Raw genomic sequence first — 22,398 nt, 5'->3', positions numbered from 1 at the left:
GACACCACCAGGCCCTTGCACAGAACAAAGGACAGAACGGAACTAGCCGGCTGCAGACCATCCCCCTCCGGTGACAGGCAGCCAGAGCCAGAAGGGGGCAATTTCAGCCCCAGAGAGACATTATCTACCAAACTGCAAGAGGCTTCTTTGCTAACTAAGACTTCTTGGGGCTCTGGACATCTGCCTGCGAAGGTGTGCCAGTTGTACACCCAGAAAACCGAGTGGCAGGGACAGGGGAGGCGATAAGTTGCAGCGACCGCACTCGCCAAACACCTCATCACCTGAGCTGCTCGGACCTGGGAAGGGCCCAACACAGGCTGAGGTAGCCCTCAGCCTCTGAGGACTACCCAAGTGCCTGAACTTGAGCGGCTTAGACCTGGGAGGTGCATGCAGCCCAGGGCCTGCCTCGGATGGTTGCCGGCAGAGCAACCTAGAGCCTGAGCAGTGTGGGCAGGGAGGGCACACGTGCTGGGAGCAGGGGCAGGCCCAGTGTGGCTGAGACACTGAGAGCACACGCCAGTGTTATTTATTTGCAGGGTCCCTCCCTCCCCATAGTGCGACTGAACAAGTAAGCCTACAAAAGTGTCCACCACCGTCCCCTTGTGTCAGGGCAGAAATCAGACATTGAAGAGACCAGCTAACAGAAGAAGCTAAAACAGAGGGAACCGCCTTGGAAGTGACAGATGCAATAGATTAAAACCCTGTAGTTAGTACCGACTACATAGGAAGGGGCCTATAGATCTTGAGAAATACAAGCCAGACCAAGGAACTATCCAAAAATGAACTGACCTCACACTGCCCACAACACCACCAGAGAAAGTCCTAGGTATATTTTTACTATTTTTATGATCATCTTTTTAAGTCCTCTATTACTCCTTTAATTTTCATTTTTATAACCTACTATTACTTTGCAAAAAAAAAGACCCTATTTTTTTAAAGGAAACTTCATATATATATATTTTATAATTTTTGTGACTTTGTTTTTTTTTTTTTTCTTCTTTTCTTTAATATTGTATTTTTGAAAATCCAACCTCTACTCTAGATTTTTAATCTTTGTTTTTTGGTATTTGTTATTAATTTTGTACCTTTAAGAACCCAATCTTCAGTACCCATTTTTACCTGGGAGTGAGATTACTGGCTTGACTGCTCTCTCCCCCTTTGGACTCTCCTTTTCCTCCACCAGATCGCCTCTGTCTCCTCCCTTCCCCTTCTCTTCTCTACCCAACTCTGTGAATCTCTGTGTGTCCCAGATGGTGGAGAACACTTAGGGAACTGATTACTGGCTGGATCTGTCTCTCTCCTTTTGATTCCCCCCTTTTATCCTCCTGGCCACCTCTGTCTCCTTCCTCCCTCTTCTCTGTATAACTCCGTGAACATCTCTGAGCGGTCCAGACTGTGGAGCGCACTAAGGAAGTGATTACCGGCTAGCTTGCTCTCTCCTCCTTTGATTCCACCTCATCTCATTCGGGTCACCTCTAACTCCCTCCTCCCTCTTCTCTTCTGCATATAACTTTGTGACCCTCTCTGGGTGACCCTCACTGTGGAGAAACTTTTCATCTTTAACCTAGATGTTTTATCAATGGTGCTGTATAGAAGGAGAAGTCTTGAGACTACTGTAAAAATAAGACTGAAAACCAGAAGCAGGAAGCTTAAGTCCAAATCCTGAGAACACTAGAGAACTAACTCCAGGGAAAATTAATCAACAGGAGCTCATCAAATGCCTCCATACCTACACTGAAACCAAGCATCACCCAAGGGCCAACAAGTTCCAGAGCAAGACATACCACAAATTCTCCAGCAACACAGGAACACAGCCCTGAGCTTCAATATACAGGCTGCCCAAAGTTACTCCAAACCCACTGACATCTCATAACACATTACTGGACACTTCCTTGCACTCCAGAGAGAAGAAATTCAGCTCCACCCACCAGAACACTGACACAAGATTCCCTAACCAAGAAACCTTGACAAGCCACCCATACAACCCCACCCACAGCAAGGAAACTTCACAATAAAGAGAACTCCACAAACTGCCAGAATACAGAAAGGCCACCCCAAACTCAGCAATATAAACAAGATGAAGAGACAGAGGAATACCCAGCAGGTAAAGGAACAGGATAAATGCCCACCAAACCAAACAAAAGCTGAGAGAATTCAGTACCACCAAAAGAGGAAGAGATAGGGAATCTACTTGATAAAGAATTCCAAATAATGATAGTGAAAATGATCCAAAACCTTGAAATCAAAATGGAATCACAGATAAATAGCCTGGAGACAAGGATTGAGAAGATGCAAGAAAGGTTTAACAAGGACCTAGAAGAAATAAAAAAGAGTCACTATATAATGAATAATGCAATAAATGAGATAAAAAACACTCTGGAGGCAACAAATAGTAGAACAACGGAGGCAGAAGATAGGATTAGTGAAGTAGAATGGTAGAAATAAATGAATCAGAGAGGAAAAAAGAAAAATGAATTAAAAGAAATGAGGACAATCTCAGAGACCTCCAGGACAATGTTAAATGCCTCAACATTCGAACATAGGAGTCCCAGAAGAAGACGACAAAAAGAAAGACCACGAGAAAATACTTGAGGAGATAATAGTTGAAAACTTCCCTAAAATGGGGAAGGAAATAATCACCCAAGTCCAAGAAACCCAGAGAGTCCCAAATAGAATAAACCCAAGGCAAAACAGCCCAAGACACATGTTAATCAAATTAACAAAGAACTAATATTAAAAGCAGGAAGGGAAAAACAATAAATAACACACAAGGGGATTCCCATAAGGATAACAGCTGATCTTTCAATGGAAACTCTTCAGGCCAGGAGGGAATGGCAAGACATACTTAAAGTGATGAAAGAAAATAACCTAAAGCCCAGATTACTGTACCCAGCAAGAATCTTATTCAAATATGAAGGAGAAATCAAAAGCTTTACAGACAAGCAAAAGATGAGAGCATTCAGCACCACCAAACCAGCTCTCCAACAAATGCGAAAGGATATTCTCTAGATAGGAAACACAAAAAGGGTGTATAAACTCAAACCCAAAACAATAAAGTAAATGGCAATGGGATCATACTTATCAATAATTACCTTAAACGTAAATGGATTGAATGCCCCAACCAAAAGGCAAAGACTGGCTGAATGGATACAAAAACAAGACCCCTATATATGTTGTCTACAAGAGACCCACCTCAAAACAGGGGACACATACAGACTGAAAGTGAACGGCTGGAAAAAATATTCCACGCAAATAGAGACCAAAAGAAAGCAGGAGTAGCAATACTCATATCAGATAAAATAGATTTTAAAACAAAGGCTGTGAAAAGAGACAAAGAAGGACACTACATAATGATCAAAGGATCAATCCAAGAAGAAGATATAACAATTATAAATATATATGCACCCAACATAGGTGCCACAATATGTAAGACAAACACTAACAAGTATGAAAGGGGAAATTAACAATAACACAATAATAGTGGGAGACTTTAATACCCCACTCACACCTATGGATAGATCAACTAAACAGAAAATTAACAAGGAAACACAAACTTTAAATGATACATTAGACCAGTTAGACCTAATTGATATCTATAGGACATTTCACCCCAAAACAATGAATTTCACCTTTTTCTCAAGTGCACATGGAACCTTCTACAGGATAGATCACATCCTGGGCCATAAAATCTACCCTTGGTAAATTCAAAAAAATTGAAATCATTCCAAGCATCTTTTCTGACCACAAGGCAGTAAGATTAGATCTCAATTACAGGAGAAAAACTAGTAAAATTCCAACATATGGAAGCTGAACAACACACTGCTGAATAACCAACAAATCACAGAAGAAATCAAAAAAGAAATCAAAATATGCATAGAAATGAGTGAAAATGAAAACACAACAACCCAACACCTGTGGGACACTGTAAAAGCAGTGCTAAGGGGAAAGTTCATAGCAATACAGGCATACCTCAAGAAACAAGAAAAAAGTCAAATAAATAACCTAACTCTACACCTAAAGCAACTAGAAAAGGAAGAAATGAAGAACCCCAGGGTTAGTAGAAGGAAAGAAATCTTAAAAATTAGGGCAGAAATAAATGCAAAAGAAACAAAAAAGACCATAGCAAAAATCAACAAAGCCAAAAGCTGGTTCTTTGAAAGGATAAATAAAATTGACAAACCATTAGCCAGACTCATCAAGAAACAAAGGGAGAAAAATCAGATCAATAAAATTAGAAATGAAAATGGAGGGATCACAACAGACAACACAGAAATACAAAGGATCATAAGAGACTACTATCAGCAATTATATGCCAATAAAATGGACAATGTGGAAGAAATGGACAAATTCTTAGAAAAGTACAACTTTCCAAAACTGAACCAGGAAGAAATAGAAAATCTTAACAGACCCATCACAAGCATGGAAATTGAAACTGTAATCAGAAATCTTCAAGCAAACAAAAGCCCAGATCCAGATGGCTTCACAGCTGAATTCTACCAAAAATTTAGAGAAGCACTAACACCTGTCCTACTCAAACTCTTCCAGAAAATTGCAGAGGAGGTAAACTTCCAAACTCATTCTATGAGGCCACCATCACCCTAATACCAAAACCTGACAAAGATGCCACAAAAAAAGAAAACTACAGGCCAATATCACTGATGAACATAGATGCAAAAGTCCTTAACAAAATTCTAGCAATCAGAATCCAGCAACACATTAAAAGGATCGTACACCATGACCTAGTGGGCTTTATCCCAGGGATGCAAGGATTCTTCAATATCTGCAAATCAATGTAATTCACCACATTAACAAATTGAAAAATAAAAGCCATATGATTATCTCAATAGATGCAGAGAAGACCTTTGACAAAATCCAACATCCATGTATGATAAAAACTCTCCAGAAAGCAGGAATAGAAGGAATATACCTCAACATAATAAAAGCTATATATGACAAACCCACAGCAAACATTATCCTCAATGGTGAAAAATTAAAAGCATTTCCCCTAAAGTCAGGAACAAGACAAGGGTGCCCGCTTTCACCACTACTATTCAAAATAGTTTTGGAAGTTTTGGCCACAGCAATCAGAGCAGAAAAAGAAATAAAAGGAATCCAAATTGGAAAAGAAGAAGTAAAACTCTCACTGTTTGCAGATGACATGATCCTCTACATAGAAAACCCTAAAGACTCCACCAGAAAATTACTAGAGCTAATCAATGAATATAGGAAAGTTGCAGGATATAAAATCAACACACAGAAATCCCTTGCATTCCTATACACTAATAATGAGAAAATAGAGAAATTAAGGAAACAATTCCATTCACCACTGCAACGAAAAGAATAAAATACTTAGGAATATATCTACCTAAAGAAACTAAAGACCTATATATAGAAACCCAAAAAACACTGGTGAAAGAAATCAAAGAGGACACTAATAGATGGAGAAATATACCATGTTCATGGATTGGAAGAATCAATATAGTGAAAATGAGGATACTACCCAAAGCAATCTATAGATTCAATGCAATCCCTATCAAGTTACCAACGGTATTTTTCACAGAGCTAGAACAAATAATTTCACAATTTGTATGGAAATACAAAAAACCTTGAATAGCCAAAGCAATCTTGAGAAAGAAGAATGGAACTGGAGGAATCAACCTGCCTGACTTCAGGCTCTACTACAAAGCCACAGTCATCAAGACAGTATGGTACTGGCACAAAGACAGAAATATAGATCAATGGAACAAAATAGAAAGCCCAGAGATAAATCCATGCACCTATGGACACCTTATCTTTGACAAAGGAGGCAAGAATATACAATAGAGAAAAGACAATCTCTTTAACAAGTGGTGCTGGGAAAACTGGTCAACCACTTGTAAAAGAATGAAACTAGAACACTTTTTAACACCAAACACAAAAATAAACTCAAAATGGATTAAAGATCTAAAAGTAAGACCAGAAACTATAAAACTCCTAGAGAAGAACATAGGCAAAACACTCCGACATAAATCACAGCAGGATCCTCTATGACGCATCTCCCAGAATATTGGAAATAAAAGCAAAAATAAACAAATGGGACCTAATTAAAATTAAAAGCTTCTGCACAACAAAGGAAACTTTAAGCAAGGTGAAAAGACACCCTTCAGGATGGGAGAAAATAATAGCAAATGAAGCAACTGACAAAGAACTAATTTCAAAAATATACAAGCAACTCCTACAGCTCAATTCCAGAAAAATAAATTACCCAATCAAAAAATGGGCCAAAAAACTAAACAGACATTTCTCCAAAGAAGATATATAGATGGCTAACAAACACATGAAAAGATGCTCAACATCATCATTATCAGAGAAATGCAAATCAAAAGCACAATGAGGTACCATTTCACGCCAGTCAGAATGGCTGTGATCCAAAAGTCTACAAGCAATAAATGCTGGAGAGGGTATGGAGAAAAGGGAACCCTCTTACACTGTTGGTGGGAATGCAAACTAGTTCAGCCACTATGGAGAACAGTGTGGAGAGTCCTTAAAAAACTGGAAATAGAATTGTCTTATGACCCAGCAATCCCACTGCTGGGCATACACACCGAGGAAACCAGAACTGAAAGACACACGTGTACCCCAATGTTCATCGTGCACTGTTTATAATAGCCAGGACATGGAAGCAACCTAGATGTCCATCAGCAGATGAATGGATAAGAAAGCTGTGGTACATATACACAATGGAATGTTACTCAGCCATTAAAAAGAACACATTTGAATCAGTTCTAATGAGGTGGATGAAACTAGAGCGTATTATACAGAATAAAGTAAGCCAGAAAGAAAAATACCAATACAGTATACTAATGCATATATATGGAATTTAGAAAGATGGCAATGATAACCCTGTATGCAAGACAGCAAAAGAGACACGGATGTATAGAGACACGGATGTATAGAACACTCTTTTGGACTCTGTGGGAGAGGGAGAGGGTGGGACGATTTGGGAGAATGGCATTGAAACATGTATAATATCATATATGAAATGAATCGCCAGTCTAGGTTTGATGCAGGATACAGGATGCTTGGGGCTGGTGCACTGGGATGACCCAGAGGGATGGTACCAGGAGGGAGGTGGGAGGAGGGTTCAGGATGGGGAACATGTGTACACCTGTTGCGGATTCATGTTGATGTGTGGCAAAACCAATACAATATTGTAAAGTAATTAGCCTCCAATTAAAATAAATAAAGTTAAATTAAGAAAAATTGTTTGACAACAGATAAAATATATCTGACATAAAAAATATCTGACAAAAAATTCAACAGATGGGCTCAACAGCAAAACTGAAGGGACAGAGAACAGAATCAGTGAACTTGAAGAAAGAAAAATAGAAATTATCAAACCTGAAAACCAGGAAGAAAATAATCTGCAAAATAATAATAATTATTTTATATATATATATATATAAGTCAGAGCTCAAGTTGGGGTGGGGGGAGGTACAGGCCAAAAGACTGAGCATTGCCAGGAGAATATATTCAGGGCTCCGAGGCATTCCCTGTTGAGAGACCAAATTTTCAGCTTGATTAGTAAGGGTTTTTATTTGTTTGTAAGATCCCCTGGAGAAGGAAATGGCAACCCACTCCAGTATTCTTGCCTGGAGAATCCCATGGACAGAGGAGCTTGGTGGGCTACAGTCCACAGGTTGCAAAGAGTCGGACACAACTGAGTGACTTCACTTTTACTTTCACTTTTATATATATATATATATGAATGGAGGCCCAGAGACCTCTAACAAGATATATAATATTCACGTTATTGAGGAGAGGAGAAAAGGATGAGACCAAAAATGTACTTGAAGAAATAATAGCTGAAATTTCCCAAAATTTGGCAAAGTAAAACATACAGAATTAAGAAACAGTGAATTCCAAAGAAGATAAACCTAAAGAAATTCACACCAAGATATACCATACTCAAGCTTCTGAAAACTGAAAACAAAACAAAAATATAGAAAGCACCAAGGAAAAAATACTTTCTTATATATAGAGGGAAATAAACTAAAAACCTTCTGCATAGCAAGGAAAACCATCAATAAAATGAAAAGACAACCTACTGAATGGGAGAAAATATTTGCAAACCATATATCTGATAAGGGGTTAATACAAAGAGCTCAAAGAACACAATAGCAAAAAAAAAAAAAAAAGACAGAAAATAAGCTAAAGAGACATTTTTCCCAAACGGCACATGAGATGTTCAACATCACCAATTATCAGGGAAATGCAAGGCATTATGTTAAGTGGTCCTTTTCATCATGGGGGACTGGAATGCAAAAGTAGGAAGTCAAGAGATACCTGGATTCAGGCAAGCTTGGGCTTGCAGTACAAAATGAAGCAGGGTAGAGGCTAACAGAGTCTCACCAAGAGAAGGTACTGGTCATAGCAAACACCATCTTCCAACAACACAAGAGAAGACTATACATGGACATCACCAGATGGTCAATACTGAAATCAGATTGATTATATTTTTTGCAGCCCAAGATGGAGAAGTCAGCAAAAACAAGACTGGGAGCTGACATGGACATCACCAGATGGTCAATACTGAAATCAGATTGATTATACTTTTTGCAGCCCAAGATGGAGAAGTCAGCAAAAACAAGACTGGGAGCTGACTGTGGCTCAGATCACGAACTCCTTATTGCCAAATTCATACTTAAATTGAATAAAGTAAGGAAAACCACTAGGCTGTTCAGGTATGACCTAAATCAAATCCCTTGCATACAGTGGAAGTGAAAAGTAGATTCAAGGGATTAGATCTGATAGAGTACCTAAAGAACTATGGACGGAGGTTCATGACATTGTATAGAAGGCAGGGATTAAGACCATACCCGAGAAAAAGAAACGCCAAGAGGCAAAATGGTTATCTGAGGAAGCCTTACAAATAGCTGAAAAAAGAAGAGAAGTGAAAAGAAAATGACAAAAGGAAAGACATACCAATCTGAGTGCAGAGTTCCAAAGAATAGCAAGGAGAGATAAGGAAGCCTTCCTCAGTGATCAATGCAAAGAAATGGAGGAAAACAATAGAATGGGAAAGACTAGAGATTCCTTTAAGAAAATTAGATACCAAGGGAACGTTTCATGCAAAGATGGGCACAATAAAGAACAGAAACAGTATGGACCTAACAGAAGCAGAAGATATTAAGAAGAGATGGAAAGAATACACAGAACTATACAAGAAATATCTTAATGACCCACAAAGGTGTGATCACTCACCTAGAGCCAGACATCCTGGGATGCGAAGTCAACTGGGCCTTAGGAAGCATCACTACGAACAAAGCTAGTGGAAGTTATGGAATTCCAGCTGAGCAATTTCAAATCCTAAAAGATGATGCTGTGAAAGTATTGCACTCAATATGCCAGCAAATTAGGAAAACTCAGCAGTGGCAACGGACTGGAAAAGGTCAGTTTTTTTTCAAGTTCCAAAGAAAGGCAAATTGCCGCACAATTGCACTCATATCACACATTGGCAGGTAACGCTCAAAATTCTCCAAGCTAGGCTTCAACAGGACGTGAATCGAGAACTCCCAGATGTTCCAGCTGGATTTAGAAAATGCAGGGGAAACCAGAGATTAAATTGCCAACATCTGTTGGGTCATAGAAAAAGCAAGAGAATTCCAGAAAAACGTCTCCTTCTGTTTCATTGACTACGCGAAAGTCTTTGAGTGTGTGGCTCACAATAAAATATAGAAAATTCTTAGAGATGGGAATACCAGACCACTTTATCTGCCTCCTGAGAAATCTGTATGCAGGTCAAGAAGCAACAGTTAGAATCAGACATGGAACAATGGACTGGTTCTAAATTGGGAAAGGAGTTCGTCAAGGATATATATTGTCACTCTGCTTATATAACCTATATGCAGATTACATCATGCGAAATGCCAGGCTGGATAAAGCACAAGCAGAATCAAGATTGCCAGGAGAAATAGCAATAACCTCAGGTATGCAGATGACACCATTCTTATGGCAGAAAGTGAAGAGGAACTAAAGAGCCTCTTGATGAAGGTGAAAGAGAGAGGGGAAAAGCTGGTTTAAAATTCAACATTCAGAAAACTTAAGATCATGGCATCCGGTCCCATCACTACATGGCAAATAGATAGGAAACAATGGAAACAGTGACAGGCTTTATTTTCTTGGGCTCCAAAATCACTGCAGATGGTGACTGCAGCCATGAAATTAAAACACACTTGCTCCTTGGAAGAAAAGCCATGACCAACCTAAACAGCAGAGACATTACTTTGCCAACAAAGGTCCGTCTAGTCAAAGCTATAGTTTTTCTAGTAGTCATGTACAGATGTGAGAATTGAACTATAAAGAAGGCTGTACACAGTGAAGAATTGATGCTTTTGAAGTTTGGTATTGGAGAAGACTCTTGAGAGTCCCTTGGACAGCAAGGAGGTCAAATCAGTCAATCTTAAAAGAAATAAACCCTGAATATTCATTGGAAGGACTGATGCTGGAAGTGAAGCTCTAATATTTAGGCCACCTGATGAGAAGAGCCGACTCATTAGAAATAAGACCCTGATGCTGGGAAAGTGTGAAGGCAGAAGAAGGGGATGACAGAGGATGAGATGGTTGGATGGCATCACTGACTCAACGGACATGAGTTTGAGCAAGCCCCGGGAGATGGTAAAGGACAGGGAAGCCTAGTGTGCTGTAGTCTATGCGGTTGCAAAGAGTTGGACACAACTGAGCAACTGATGTTAAATGAAATAAACAGAGAAAGAAAGACAAATACTGTATGATTTCACTCATATGCAGTATATAAAAAATAAAAACAAAACTCATAAACAAATTGATGGCTATTAGAGGGGAAGGAGGTTGAGGGGTAGGTGAAATGGCTAGAGAGGGAAGTTTATAGAGTGACAGTAACTAGAATTACTGTGGTCATCACTTTGAAGTGCACACAAAGATCAAATTATTACGTTGCACGCTTGAAACTAATATAATGCTATAATTCAATTATCCCAATTTTTAAAAAACTGAAATAAATGAAATCTTACTTTTTTCTAAATTACTCCCTGGCACTGTTTGTTCCCAATCTTTTGAAGGTACACTTGCTTTACTACTTGAGTTAATCATAGATCGTTTTGATGGTAAAGATGAAAGCTCCATAGCATTGTAAGAATCATACAAATCCCAAGCCGTGGACATTATACCTAAATAAAGAAAAGAAAGGTAAACATTACTTTAAACCAAATTATAATATTTTAGCTTATATATATAGCTAAAGCAAAATCTAAGGTAAGAATATCTATTGTTCAGGGAAAAAACATTATTGTTTTACAACAATGGCAAGAAATAGTTAATGATGCCCATGGATTATAGCTTGCCAGGCTCCTCTGTCCATGGCATTCTCCATGTCACAAAACTGGAGTGGGTAGCCATTCCTTTCTTCAGGGGATCTTCCCAATCCAGGGATCAAGCCCAGGTCTCCAGCACTGCAAGCAGATTTTGTACCATCTGAGCCACCAGGGAAGCCCCAATTTTAGTTTAGGTAACATCATTACATTTGTTCATTGGACAAAATTTAATTAACCTAAGAAACAGAAAACCTAGGAAATAGATATATACATGCCATAATTATGTACAAGTTAGAATAATAAATCATGATTGTGACTTCCTAATTCTATATTGTCATACACTATTGAAATCTTATTTTAGCTACTATCAGAAAAATGGTATTCCTAACTATACCTAAGTTTTGAGTATTTCTGAGTGTAAGATTGTATAAATAGTTTTTTAAAGTTTTTTTAAAACATTGTGTCTATCTACTGGCTTAATTCAGACTATAAAAGAATAACAATTGGCCATATAACATTTATAGGAAAATAATTTTAGTTTAGCTGAGTAAAACGACATGATTACTGTAAAAGAAACGGTAAATAAGACTTATATTTCCATAACCTAGAAACAAGTGGTGACATTTTCATGCATGTCCTTCCAGATCGACATAAATATATATGTTAACACATGAACAAATACACATGCATTTTTAAATTAAAATGATTTCATATCACACATACTTCTTAAAAGAGTTTTTACTATAGTATATAATATACATAGAAAACAAACTGTCTCTATGAAATGTACCAAGTTTTAGAATTTAATTGTATTTTAAAAAGTTAGCCAGGAACACTAATACATTCATTGAATTATCCATTTATTTGAAATGCAACTTCTATAATAAAGTATTGTATGTGGACTGTTAGGTAGGAAACTTTTTGTCAGTTTTTCTGAATCTTTACAGAGGTAACTTCAGCTAAATTGACATTTCTGGCTTCTCTATGTCCCTCATTCATATATTACCAGGCAAAGAGAAATGACTAATCCTACAGGAAAGTTTAGGAGACGGAATTACAACTTTGCCACTTCTGGATTCTTTTGTTAAGTCTGCTCATTTGCAGAAAGCATGCATTCTCATCTGTTCTCACCCATGCAAAGAAGGTCTGCGCTTTCTAGCTGTGCCAATTATTGTTGGTAAGATCTATTCTGAAGGGAAGAAATAGCAAGTCCACTCAGCTGTGGATGAAAGGCTACATGTTTCAATTAACTTCATCAGTAGTAAAGGCACTTTTCAAAATTTTCCATCTCTTCTATTGATCCATAGTCTCAATATTTACTTGATTTTCATCAAATTCTTTAGTATAAACTGTAGCATTGGTTTTAAAAATTCCAATTGGAGTATAGTTGATTTACAATGTTGTGTTAGTTTCAGGTGTATAGCAAAGTGAATCAGTTATATATATACATATATCCACTCTCTTTTATATTCTTTCCCCATATAGGCCATTAGGGAGTACTGATTAGAATTCCCTGGGCTAACTAAGAAAAAAGTACTAATATCATATGTGAAAGAGAGGATGTCCTTGCTGATTCCATGAACATTAAAAAGATAACAAAGGAACACTATGAACAACTCTATTCCAATAGATTTGACAATCTTGATGAAACTGCCCAATTCCTTGAAAGACACAATCTGCCAAAACTCACACAAGAAAGAATAGACAATCATCTGTATAGCCCTATCTCAATTAAGGAAACGGAGTCATAATTAATAATCTTCCAAAACTAAAAGCACTGGGCTCAGATACAGGGATTGAATTCTACTAATTTAATTTAAGGAGAAAATTGCACCAATTCCCTGTAACATCTTTCAGAAGATAGAAATAGAGGGAATACTTAACTCGTACCTTGAGGCCAGCATTACTCTAATACCAAAAACAGACCATAAGAAAGGAAAATGGCAGACCAACAACTTTCATGAACATAGATGCAAGAATCCTCTACAAAATATTAGCAATCAAATCCAACAATATATAAAGAGAATTACACACCACAACTAAGTGGAGTTTCTCCCAGATATGCAAAACTAGTTCAACACTGAATTACTAAGTGATTACAGCAAAGTTTCAGGGTACAAGGTTAACACTAAACAAAAATCAATCTCTTTGCTATATATTAACAATGAACAAAGGAATGTGAAATTTGAAACAATATGATCTACATTAGCACCCAAAAGTGAAGTAGGAATAAGTCTAACAAAATATGTACAAAATGTATTATAAGGAAGACTACAACACTCTGATGAACAAAATTAAAGAATGAAATAAATGGAGAGATATTCCATGTTTACTGATAGCATGACAACTCAGCATTGTCATGATGCTTGTCCTGCCCAAATTGATCTATAGATTCAGTGCAATTTCAATCAAATCTAAGCAAGTTACTTTGTGTATATCAACAAACAGACTCTAGGGGAGACTTTCAAGATGGTGGAGGAGTAAGACATGGAGATCATCTTCCTCCCCACAAATACATCAAAAATACTTCTGCATGTGGAACAACTCCTACAGAACACCTACTAAATGCTGGCAGAAGACCTCATGCTTCCAGAAAGAAACCAACACAACATTGTAAAGCAGTTTTCCTCCAATTAAAAAAGAAGTGAACTGACAAAAAGGAACTGATTCTAAAGTTTACCTAAAGGGACAAAAGACCCAGAAAAGCCAGCACAATATTGAAGACAAAGAACAAAATAGGAGCAGTGACACTACTCAACCTGAAGACTTACTACACTGCTACAATAATCAAGATAATGTGCATGGAACAGAATAGAGAGCTCAGAAATACACTAACATTGTCAGCTAATCTCTGTCAAAGGAACAAAAATAGATGAAGCAAAGATAGTCTTTTCAACAAATGGTGCTGGAACAAACTGGACATCCAAGCACCAAAAAAAAAAAAAAATTAATCTAGATACAGATCTTACATCCTTCAGGAAAATTAACTAAAAACTTGTTTTTGAAACTAAAAGTAAAAGGCAAAACTAGAAAACTCATAGAAGAAAATATAGGCAAAAATTTAGATGACCTTGAGTATGGCAATGACTTTTTAGGAACAACAGCAAAAGCACAATCTATTAAGCAATAATTGATAATCTGGGTTTCATTAAAATTAAAAATCTATGCTCTGTAAAAGGAAATGTCAAGAGAATAGCAAGACAAGCCACACACTGGAAGAAAACATTTGCTAAAGATACAATTGAAAAAGGACTTTTGTCCAAAATATACAAATATCTTTTGATCCTTAACAATAAGAAAACAAACAACCAAATTTTAAAATGGGCCAAAGAACCTAATAGATACCTCATCAAAAAAAAAGACATACAGGTGGCAAGTAACTATATGAAAATATACTCCTCATCATATGTCATCATGGGAAAATAAGTTTAAAAAAAATGAGGGGAATTCCCTGTGGTCCAGTGGTTGTGACTTGGCACTTTCACTGCTGGAATCAGGGTTTGATTCCTAATCGGTGAACTAGAATTCCCCAAACCGCAGAGTATAGCCAACCCCCACCCAAACAAACAAAAATAAGTTACCACTGCACACTACTAGAATGGTCAAATTTGGAATACTGACAACACGAAATGCTAGTGAGAATGTGAAACCAAAGAAACTCTCCATCACAGCTGGTGGGAATAAAAATGGTACGATCACTTTAGAAGGCAGTGTGGCTATTTAAAAATAAAGATACTGTTTCCATACATTCCAATAATCACATTCTTCAATATTTACCCAAAGGACTTTAAAACCTATGTCTACACAAAAACTTGCACATAGATAAAGGATAAATAAGAATCTGGCTACCTATGGTTTTACAAGCCTTCTATGAGGGAGGAGAGGATTTCAAGGAGTCTCTGTATACAGCATTCAGTATGCATTGGGGTTTTTGTTTGTTTGGGGTTTTGTTTTGTAGTTTTTTTGTTTTGCGTAAGTACCCATTGTATAGTCAGAGCTATGGTTTTTCCAGTAGTCATGTACAGATGTGAGAGTTGGACCACAAAGAAGCCTGAGAGCCAAAGAATTGATGCTTTTGAAACTGTGGAGCTGGAGAAGACTCTTGAGAGTCCCTTGGACTGCAAGGAGATCAAACTAGTTAATCCTAAAGGAAATCCACCTTGAATATTCATTGGCAGGACTGATGCTGAAGCTGAAGGTCCAATATTTTGGCCACCTGATACATAGAGCTGACTCACTGGAAAAGACTCTGATGCTGGGAAAGATTGAGGGTAGGAGGAGAAAGGGGCGACAGAGGATGTTTTTTACAAAGCATCACTGACTCAATGGACATGAATTTGAGCAAACTCCAGGAGACAGTGAAGGACAGGGAAGCCTGGCATGGTGCTGTTCATGGGGTCACAAAGAATGACTCAGTGACTGAACAACAACAACAACCCATGTCTTGATCTGTGCCTGGTATTCTCCATCTAAAGAGCCTCTATTTTGTCCTCTCCAGAGTAGAAATTTTTGACATCTTCCAGGGTAGAAGATGGAAAGTTTCTCAGAGAAGGTACTTTATTCCTTTTGTAACTGAATTATATTTTATTATATGTATTTATGAGTCTTCCTGATAGCTCAGTTGGTAAAGAATCTGCCTGCAATGCAGGAGACCCTGGTTCAATTCCTGAGTCAGGAAGATCCACTGGAGAAGGGATACGCTACCCACTCCAGTATTCTTGGGCTTCTGTTGTGGCTCAGCTGGTAAAGAATCCATCTGTAATGTGGGAGACCTGGGTTCAATCCCTGGGTTGGGAAGATCCCCTGGAGAAGGGAAAGGCTACCCACTCCAGTATTCTGGCCTGGAGAATTCACAGTCCATGGGGTCACAAAGAGTCGAACATGACTGAGTGAATTTCACTCACTTCACATATGTATTTACACACTTTGTCTGTTCATTCATTCACTGATTGACATTTCAGTTGTTTCTATTTTTTGACTGTGGTAAATATTGCTTCCAAGAACATGTGTGTACCTGTATTTGAGTACCTATTTTCAATTCTATGAGGTATATACCTAGGAGTGGAACTGCTGAGTCATAAGGAAAGTCTTTCTCATTGTTTGAGGAATTACCAAACTGTTTTCCAGAACAGCTGCCCCATTTTACATTCCCAGCAGCACTGTATGGGAGCTTCAATTTATCAACTTCTTTGTCAACACTTGTCCTCTGGCTTGTTCTTTTTAATTATGGTTGTTTAATGTGGGAGAATCAGCAACTCATTGTGGTCTTGACTGTATTCTCTAATGACTAATGGTGTTTAACATATTTTCTTCTGCTTGTTGGTCATTTGTTTTCTTCCTTTGGAAAACAAGTTCAAGTCTTATGCCCACTGCTTTATTGTGTTGTCTTCTGGTTCTTGGATTATAAGTATTCCTTATATAGTCTGGATACTAGACCTTAAGAGAAATAGGATTTGCAAATATCTTATTCCATCATGTAAGTTGTCTTTTCACTTTTTTGATAGCTATTTGATGGACAAAGCTTTTAATTTTGACACAGCTCAGTATTTTTTCTTTTGTTCACCATGATTCTAGTGTCATATCTAAGAATCTACTATCAAGGCAAAGGTAAAAATATCTACCTCAATTTTTTCTAAGAGTTTTATAATTTTGGCTCTTACCCCACATCCAAGGGCAAAGGAGAAGCCCCAGCAAGACAGTAGGAGGGGCAAAATCGCATATAGAATCAAACTGTATACTTGCCAGAGACACTCAGAGGGCTCAAACAAACCTTGTGTGCACCTGGACCAGAGACCCTACAGAGACTGAGACAGAACTGTGTTTGAGTGTCTCTTGCAGAGGCACAGGTCAGCAGGAGACTGCTGCAGGAGCTATGGGTGCAGTAGCCCTGGGTATGGCATCAGTCCTCTTGGAGGAGGCTGCCACTAACCCCACCATAGAGCTGCCAGAACTTACACAAGGATGGGGAAACAGGCTCTTGGAGGGCATGAACAAAACCTAGCTTGCACCAGGACCCAGGAGAAGGGAGCAGCGACCCCACAAGAGACTGACCAAGAGTTGCCCATGAGTGTCCAGGGGTCTCTGGTGGAGGCATGGGTTGGTGGTGGCCTGCTGCAGGGCTGGGGGCACTGAGTTCAACAGTGTGAGCATGGGACCTTTTGAAGGAGGTCACAATTATCTTCATCACCTCCACCATAGTTTGCCCTCAAGTCAAATAACAGGGAGGGAACACAGCCCCACCTATCAACAGAAAATTGGATTGAAGATTTACTGAGCATGGCCCCTCCCATCAGAACAAGACTCAGTTTCCCCCTCAGTCAGTCTCTCCCATCAGGAAACTTCCATAAGCCTTTTATCCTTCTCCCATCACTTCATGGCAAATAGATGAGGAAATGGTGGAAACAGTGGTTGACTTTATTTTGGGGGGCTCCAAAATCACTGCAGATAGTGACTGCAGCCATGAAATTAAAAGACACTTACTTCTTGAAAGGAAAGTTACGACCAACCTAGATAGCATTTTAGAAAGCAGTCATTACTTTGTCAACAAAGGTCAGTCCAGTCAAGGCTATGGTTTTTCCAGTAGTCATGTATGGATGTGAGAGTTGGACTATAAAGAAAGCTGAGCGCAGAAGAATTGATACTTTTGAACTGTGGTGTTGGAGAAGACTCTTAAGAGAGTCCCTTGGACTGCAAGGAGATCCAATCAGTCCATCCTAAATGAAATCAGTCCTGGGTGTTCATTGGAAGGACTGATGTTGAAGCTGAGGCTCCAATACTTTGGCCACCTGATGCAAAGAGCTGACTCATTTGAAAAGACCCTGATGTTGGGAAAGATTTAAGGCAGGAGGAGAAGGGGATGACAGAGGCTGAGATGGTTAGATGGCATCACTGACTCAATGGACATGAGTTTGGGTAAACTACAGGAGTTGGTGTTGGACAGGGAGGCCTGTCGTGCTGTGGTTTATGGGGTTGCAGAGAGTCAGACATGACTGAGCAACTGAAATGACTGACTGACAGATCAGAGGGCAGAAAAATGAAAACCAGAATCACAGAAAACTGACCAATCTGATCACATGGACCATAGCCTTGTCTAACTCAATGAAACTATGAGCCATGCCATGTAGGGCTACCCAAGACAGATGTGTTGTGGTGGAGAGTTCTGACAAAACATGGTCCACTGGAGAAGGGAATGGCAAATCACTTCACTATTGTTGCCTTGAGAACCTCATGAACAGTATGAAAAAGCAAAAAGATAGGAACTGACAGATGAACTCCCCAGGTCAGGAGGTGCCCAATATGCTACTGGGGATCAGTGGAGAAATAACCCCAGAAAGAATGAAGAGACAGAGCCAAAGCAAAAACACCCAGTTGTGGATGTGACTGGTGATGGAAATAAAGTCCAAGGCTGTAAAGAGCAGTGTTGCATAGGAACTTGGAATGTTAAGTCCATGAATCAAGGCAAATTGGAAGTGGTCAAACAGGAGTTGGCAAGAGTGAAGATCAACATTTTAGGAATCAGCAAACTAAAATGGACTGGAATGGGTGAATTTAACTCAGATGACCGTTATTATCTACTACTATGGGCAAGAATCCCTTAGAAGAAATGGAATAGCCATCATAGTCTACAAAAGAGTCCGAAATGCAGTACTTGTATGCAATCTCAAAAACAACAGAATGATCTTTGTTTGTTTCCAAGTCAAACCATTCAATATCACAGTAGTCTAAGACTATGCCCCGACCAGTAATGCTGAAGAAGCTGACATTGAATGGTTCTATGAAGACCTACAAGACCTTCTAGAAATAACACCCAAGAAAGATGTCTTTTTCATTATATGGGACTGGAATGCAAAAATAGGAAGAGATAGCCAGAGTAACAAGCAAATTTGGCCTTGGAGTACAGAATGAAGCAGGGAAAAGGCTAATAGCATTTTGCCAAGAGAATGCACTGGTCATAGCAAACACCATCTTCCAACAACACAAGAGAAGACTCTATACGTGGACATCATCAGATGGTCAATAGTGAAATCAGACTGATTACATTCTTTGCAGTCAAAGATGGAGAAGCTCTATACAGTCAGCAAAAAAAGACCAGGAGCTGACTGTGGCTCAGATCATGAACTCCTTATTACCAAATTCAGACTGAAATTGAATAAAGTAGGGAAAACCAGTAGGCCATTCAGGTATGACCTAAATCAAATCCCTTACAAATATACAGTGGAAGTGACAAACAGATTTAAGAGCTTAGATCTGATAGCATGCCTGAAGAACTATGGATGGAGGTTCATGACACTGTACAGGAGGTAGGGATCAAGACCATCCCCAAGAAAAAGAAATGCAAAAAGGCAAAATGGTTGTCTCAGTGGGCCTTACAAATAGCTGTTAAAATAAGAGAAGTGAAAGGCAAAGAAGAAAAGGAAAGATATACTCATTTGAATGCAGAGTTTCAAAGAATAGAAAGGAGAGATAAGAAAGCATTCCTCAGTGATTAATGCAAAGAAATAGAGGAAAACAATAGAATAGGAAAGACTAGAGATCTCTTCAAGAAAATTAGAGATACCAAAGGAACATTTCATGCAAAGATGGGCTCAATAAAGAACAGAAACAGTATGAACCTGATAGATGCAGAAGATATTAAGAAGAGGTGGCAACTGAATGGGTCTATGAAGAACTATAAAAAAAGATCTTCAGGACCCAGTTAATCATGAGGCTGTGACTAGAACCAGACATCCTGGAATGTGAAGTCAAATAGGCCTTAGGAAGCATCACTACGAACAAAGCTAGTGAGGTGATGGAATTCCAGTTGAGCTATTTAAAATCCTAAAAGATGATGCTGTGAAAGTTCTGCACTCAATATGTCAGCAAATTTGGAAAACTCAGCAGTGGCCACAGTATTGGAAAAGGTCAGCATTCATTCAAAACCCAATGAAAGGCAATGCCAAAGAACGCTCAAACTACCACACAATTGCACTCATCTCACACGCTAGCAAAGTAATGCTAAAAATTCTCCAAGCCAGGCTACAATAGTACATGAACCCTGAACCAGATGTTCAATCTGAATTTAGAAGAGGCAGAGGAACCAGAGATCAAATTGCCAACATCCATTGGAACATCGAAAAACTGAGAGAGTTGCAGAAAAACATCTACTTCTGCTTTATTGACTATGCCAAAGCCTTTGACTGTGAGGACCACAGCAAATAATGGAAAATTCTTCAAGAGATGGGAATACCAAACTACCTGAACTGCCTCCTGAGAAATCTGTATGCAAATCAAGGAGCAACAGTTAGAATTGGACATGGAACAACAGACTGGTTCCAAATTGGGAATGGAGTATGTCAGGATTGTATATTATCACCCTGCTTATTTAACTTTTATACAGAGTACATCATAAGAAATGCTGCACTGGATGAAGCACAATCTGCAATCAAGATTGCTGGGAGAAATATCAATAACCTCAGATATGCAGATGACACCACTCTTATGGCAGAAAGTGAAGAAGAACTAAAGAGCCTCTTGATGACAGTGAAAGAGGAGAGTAAAAAGTTGGCTTAAAACTCAACACTGAGAAAACTAAGATCATGGCATCTGGTCCCATCACTTCATGGGAAATAGATGGGGAAACAATGGAAACAGTGAGAGACTTTATTTTTGTGGGGCCCCAAAATGACAGCAGATGGTGACTGCACCATGAAATTAAAAGACACTTGCTCCTTGGAAGGAAAGTTATGACCAACCTAGATAGCATATTAAAAAGCAGAGACATTACTTTGCCAACAAAGGTCTGTCTAGTCAAGGCTATGGTTTTTCCAGCAGTCATGTATGGATGTGAGAGTTGGACTATAAACAAAGCTGATCGCTGAAGAACTGATGCTTTTGAACTGTGGTGTTGGAGAAGACTCTTGAGAATCCCTTGGACAGCAAGGAGATCCAACCAGTCCATCCTAAAGGAGATCAGTCCTGGGTGTTCGTTGGAAGGATTGATGTTGAAGCTGAAACTCCAATACTTTGGCCAGCTGATGGGAAGAACTGACTCATTTAAAAAGATTGTGATGATGGGAAAGATTGAAGTCAGGAGGAGAAGGGGACAACAGAGGATGAGATAGTCGGATGGCCTCACCAACTTGATGGACATGAGTTTGAGTAAGCTCCAGGATCTAGTGATGGACAGGGACACCTGGTGTGCTGCAGTCCACAGGGTCACAAAAAGTAGGACACAACTGAGTGACTAAACTTAACTGAACATTTTTGAGGTAATTTTTGCATATGATATGATGTCTGAATCCAACTTTATTCTTTCACATGTGGCTACCTAGTTGCCCTAGCACCAGCTGATGGTCTTGGCACCTTCATCAAAAATCACTTAACTATATATCTGAGGGTTTATTTCTGGGACCCCTATTTTATTCTTCTGGTTTATATATCTATCTATTTGCTGGCACAACCTATTTTGATCATAACTTTATAGCAAGTTTTTAAACCAGGAAGTATGAGGTCTGTAACTCTGTTTTTTCAAGATTATTTTTGCTACTTGGGGATCCCTTGATATTCCCTTGATAAATTTTAGGATTTTTTTTTTCCTGTTGTTGCAAGAAAGTCTTTGGGGGTACTTCTCTGGCAGTCCTGTGGTTAAGACTCTGTGCTTCCACTATAGGGGGTGCAGGTTCATCCCTGGTCAGGGAACTAAGATCCCACCTGGCTTACAGCATGACTAAGAAGTGAAAAAAAAAAAAAAATTCAAAGTCTTTGGCATTATTCTGGGTGGTATTCACATCTTAATAACCTTAAGTCAATTCATAAATACAGAATGTATTCCCATTTACTTAGGTATCCTTTAAATTTTTCAGCAATGTTTCATAGTTATCAGTGTACAAGTTTTTCATCTCCTTAATTATATTTATTCTGACATATTTTATTATTTTGGATATTATTAGAAATACAATTACTTTCTTAATTTCCTTTTTGGAGTGCTCATAAGTAGTATGTAGAAATACACATGAATTTTGTGTGTTAATTTTATATCATGCAACTTTTCTTTTATTGTAACTATATGTTTATTTAACATCCTTGTTAA

General features: G+C 38.6%; 1 protein-coding gene across 3 annotated transcripts in view; it reads right to left on the bottom strand.

The window, feature by feature from the left end:
• Positions 1-22,398, bottom strand: part of DNAI4 (dynein axonemal intermediate chain 4) — a 105,951-nt gene that overhangs the window by 42,308 nt on the left and 41,245 nt on the right. For all 3 annotated transcript variants that reach the window (XM_040232642.1, XM_040232643.1, XM_040232641.1), the window contains exon 7: positions 11,031-11,186. In XM_040232642.1, coding sequence (XP_040088576.1) covers positions 11,031-11,186 — 156 coding nt within the window. The remainder of the gene's footprint in view (positions 1-11,030; positions 11,187-22,398) is intronic.

This window comes from Oryx dammah, unplaced genomic scaffold (assembly GCF_014754425.2).
Source record: "Oryx dammah isolate SB20612 unplaced genomic scaffold, SCBI_Odam_1.1 HiC_scaffold_28, whole genome shotgun sequence".
NCBI classification, from domain to species: domain Eukaryota; kingdom Metazoa; phylum Chordata; class Mammalia; order Artiodactyla; family Bovidae; genus Oryx; species Oryx dammah.
Note: the sequence above shows the minus strand (reverse complement) of the source record. Positions and strands in the feature narration are given on the sequence as shown.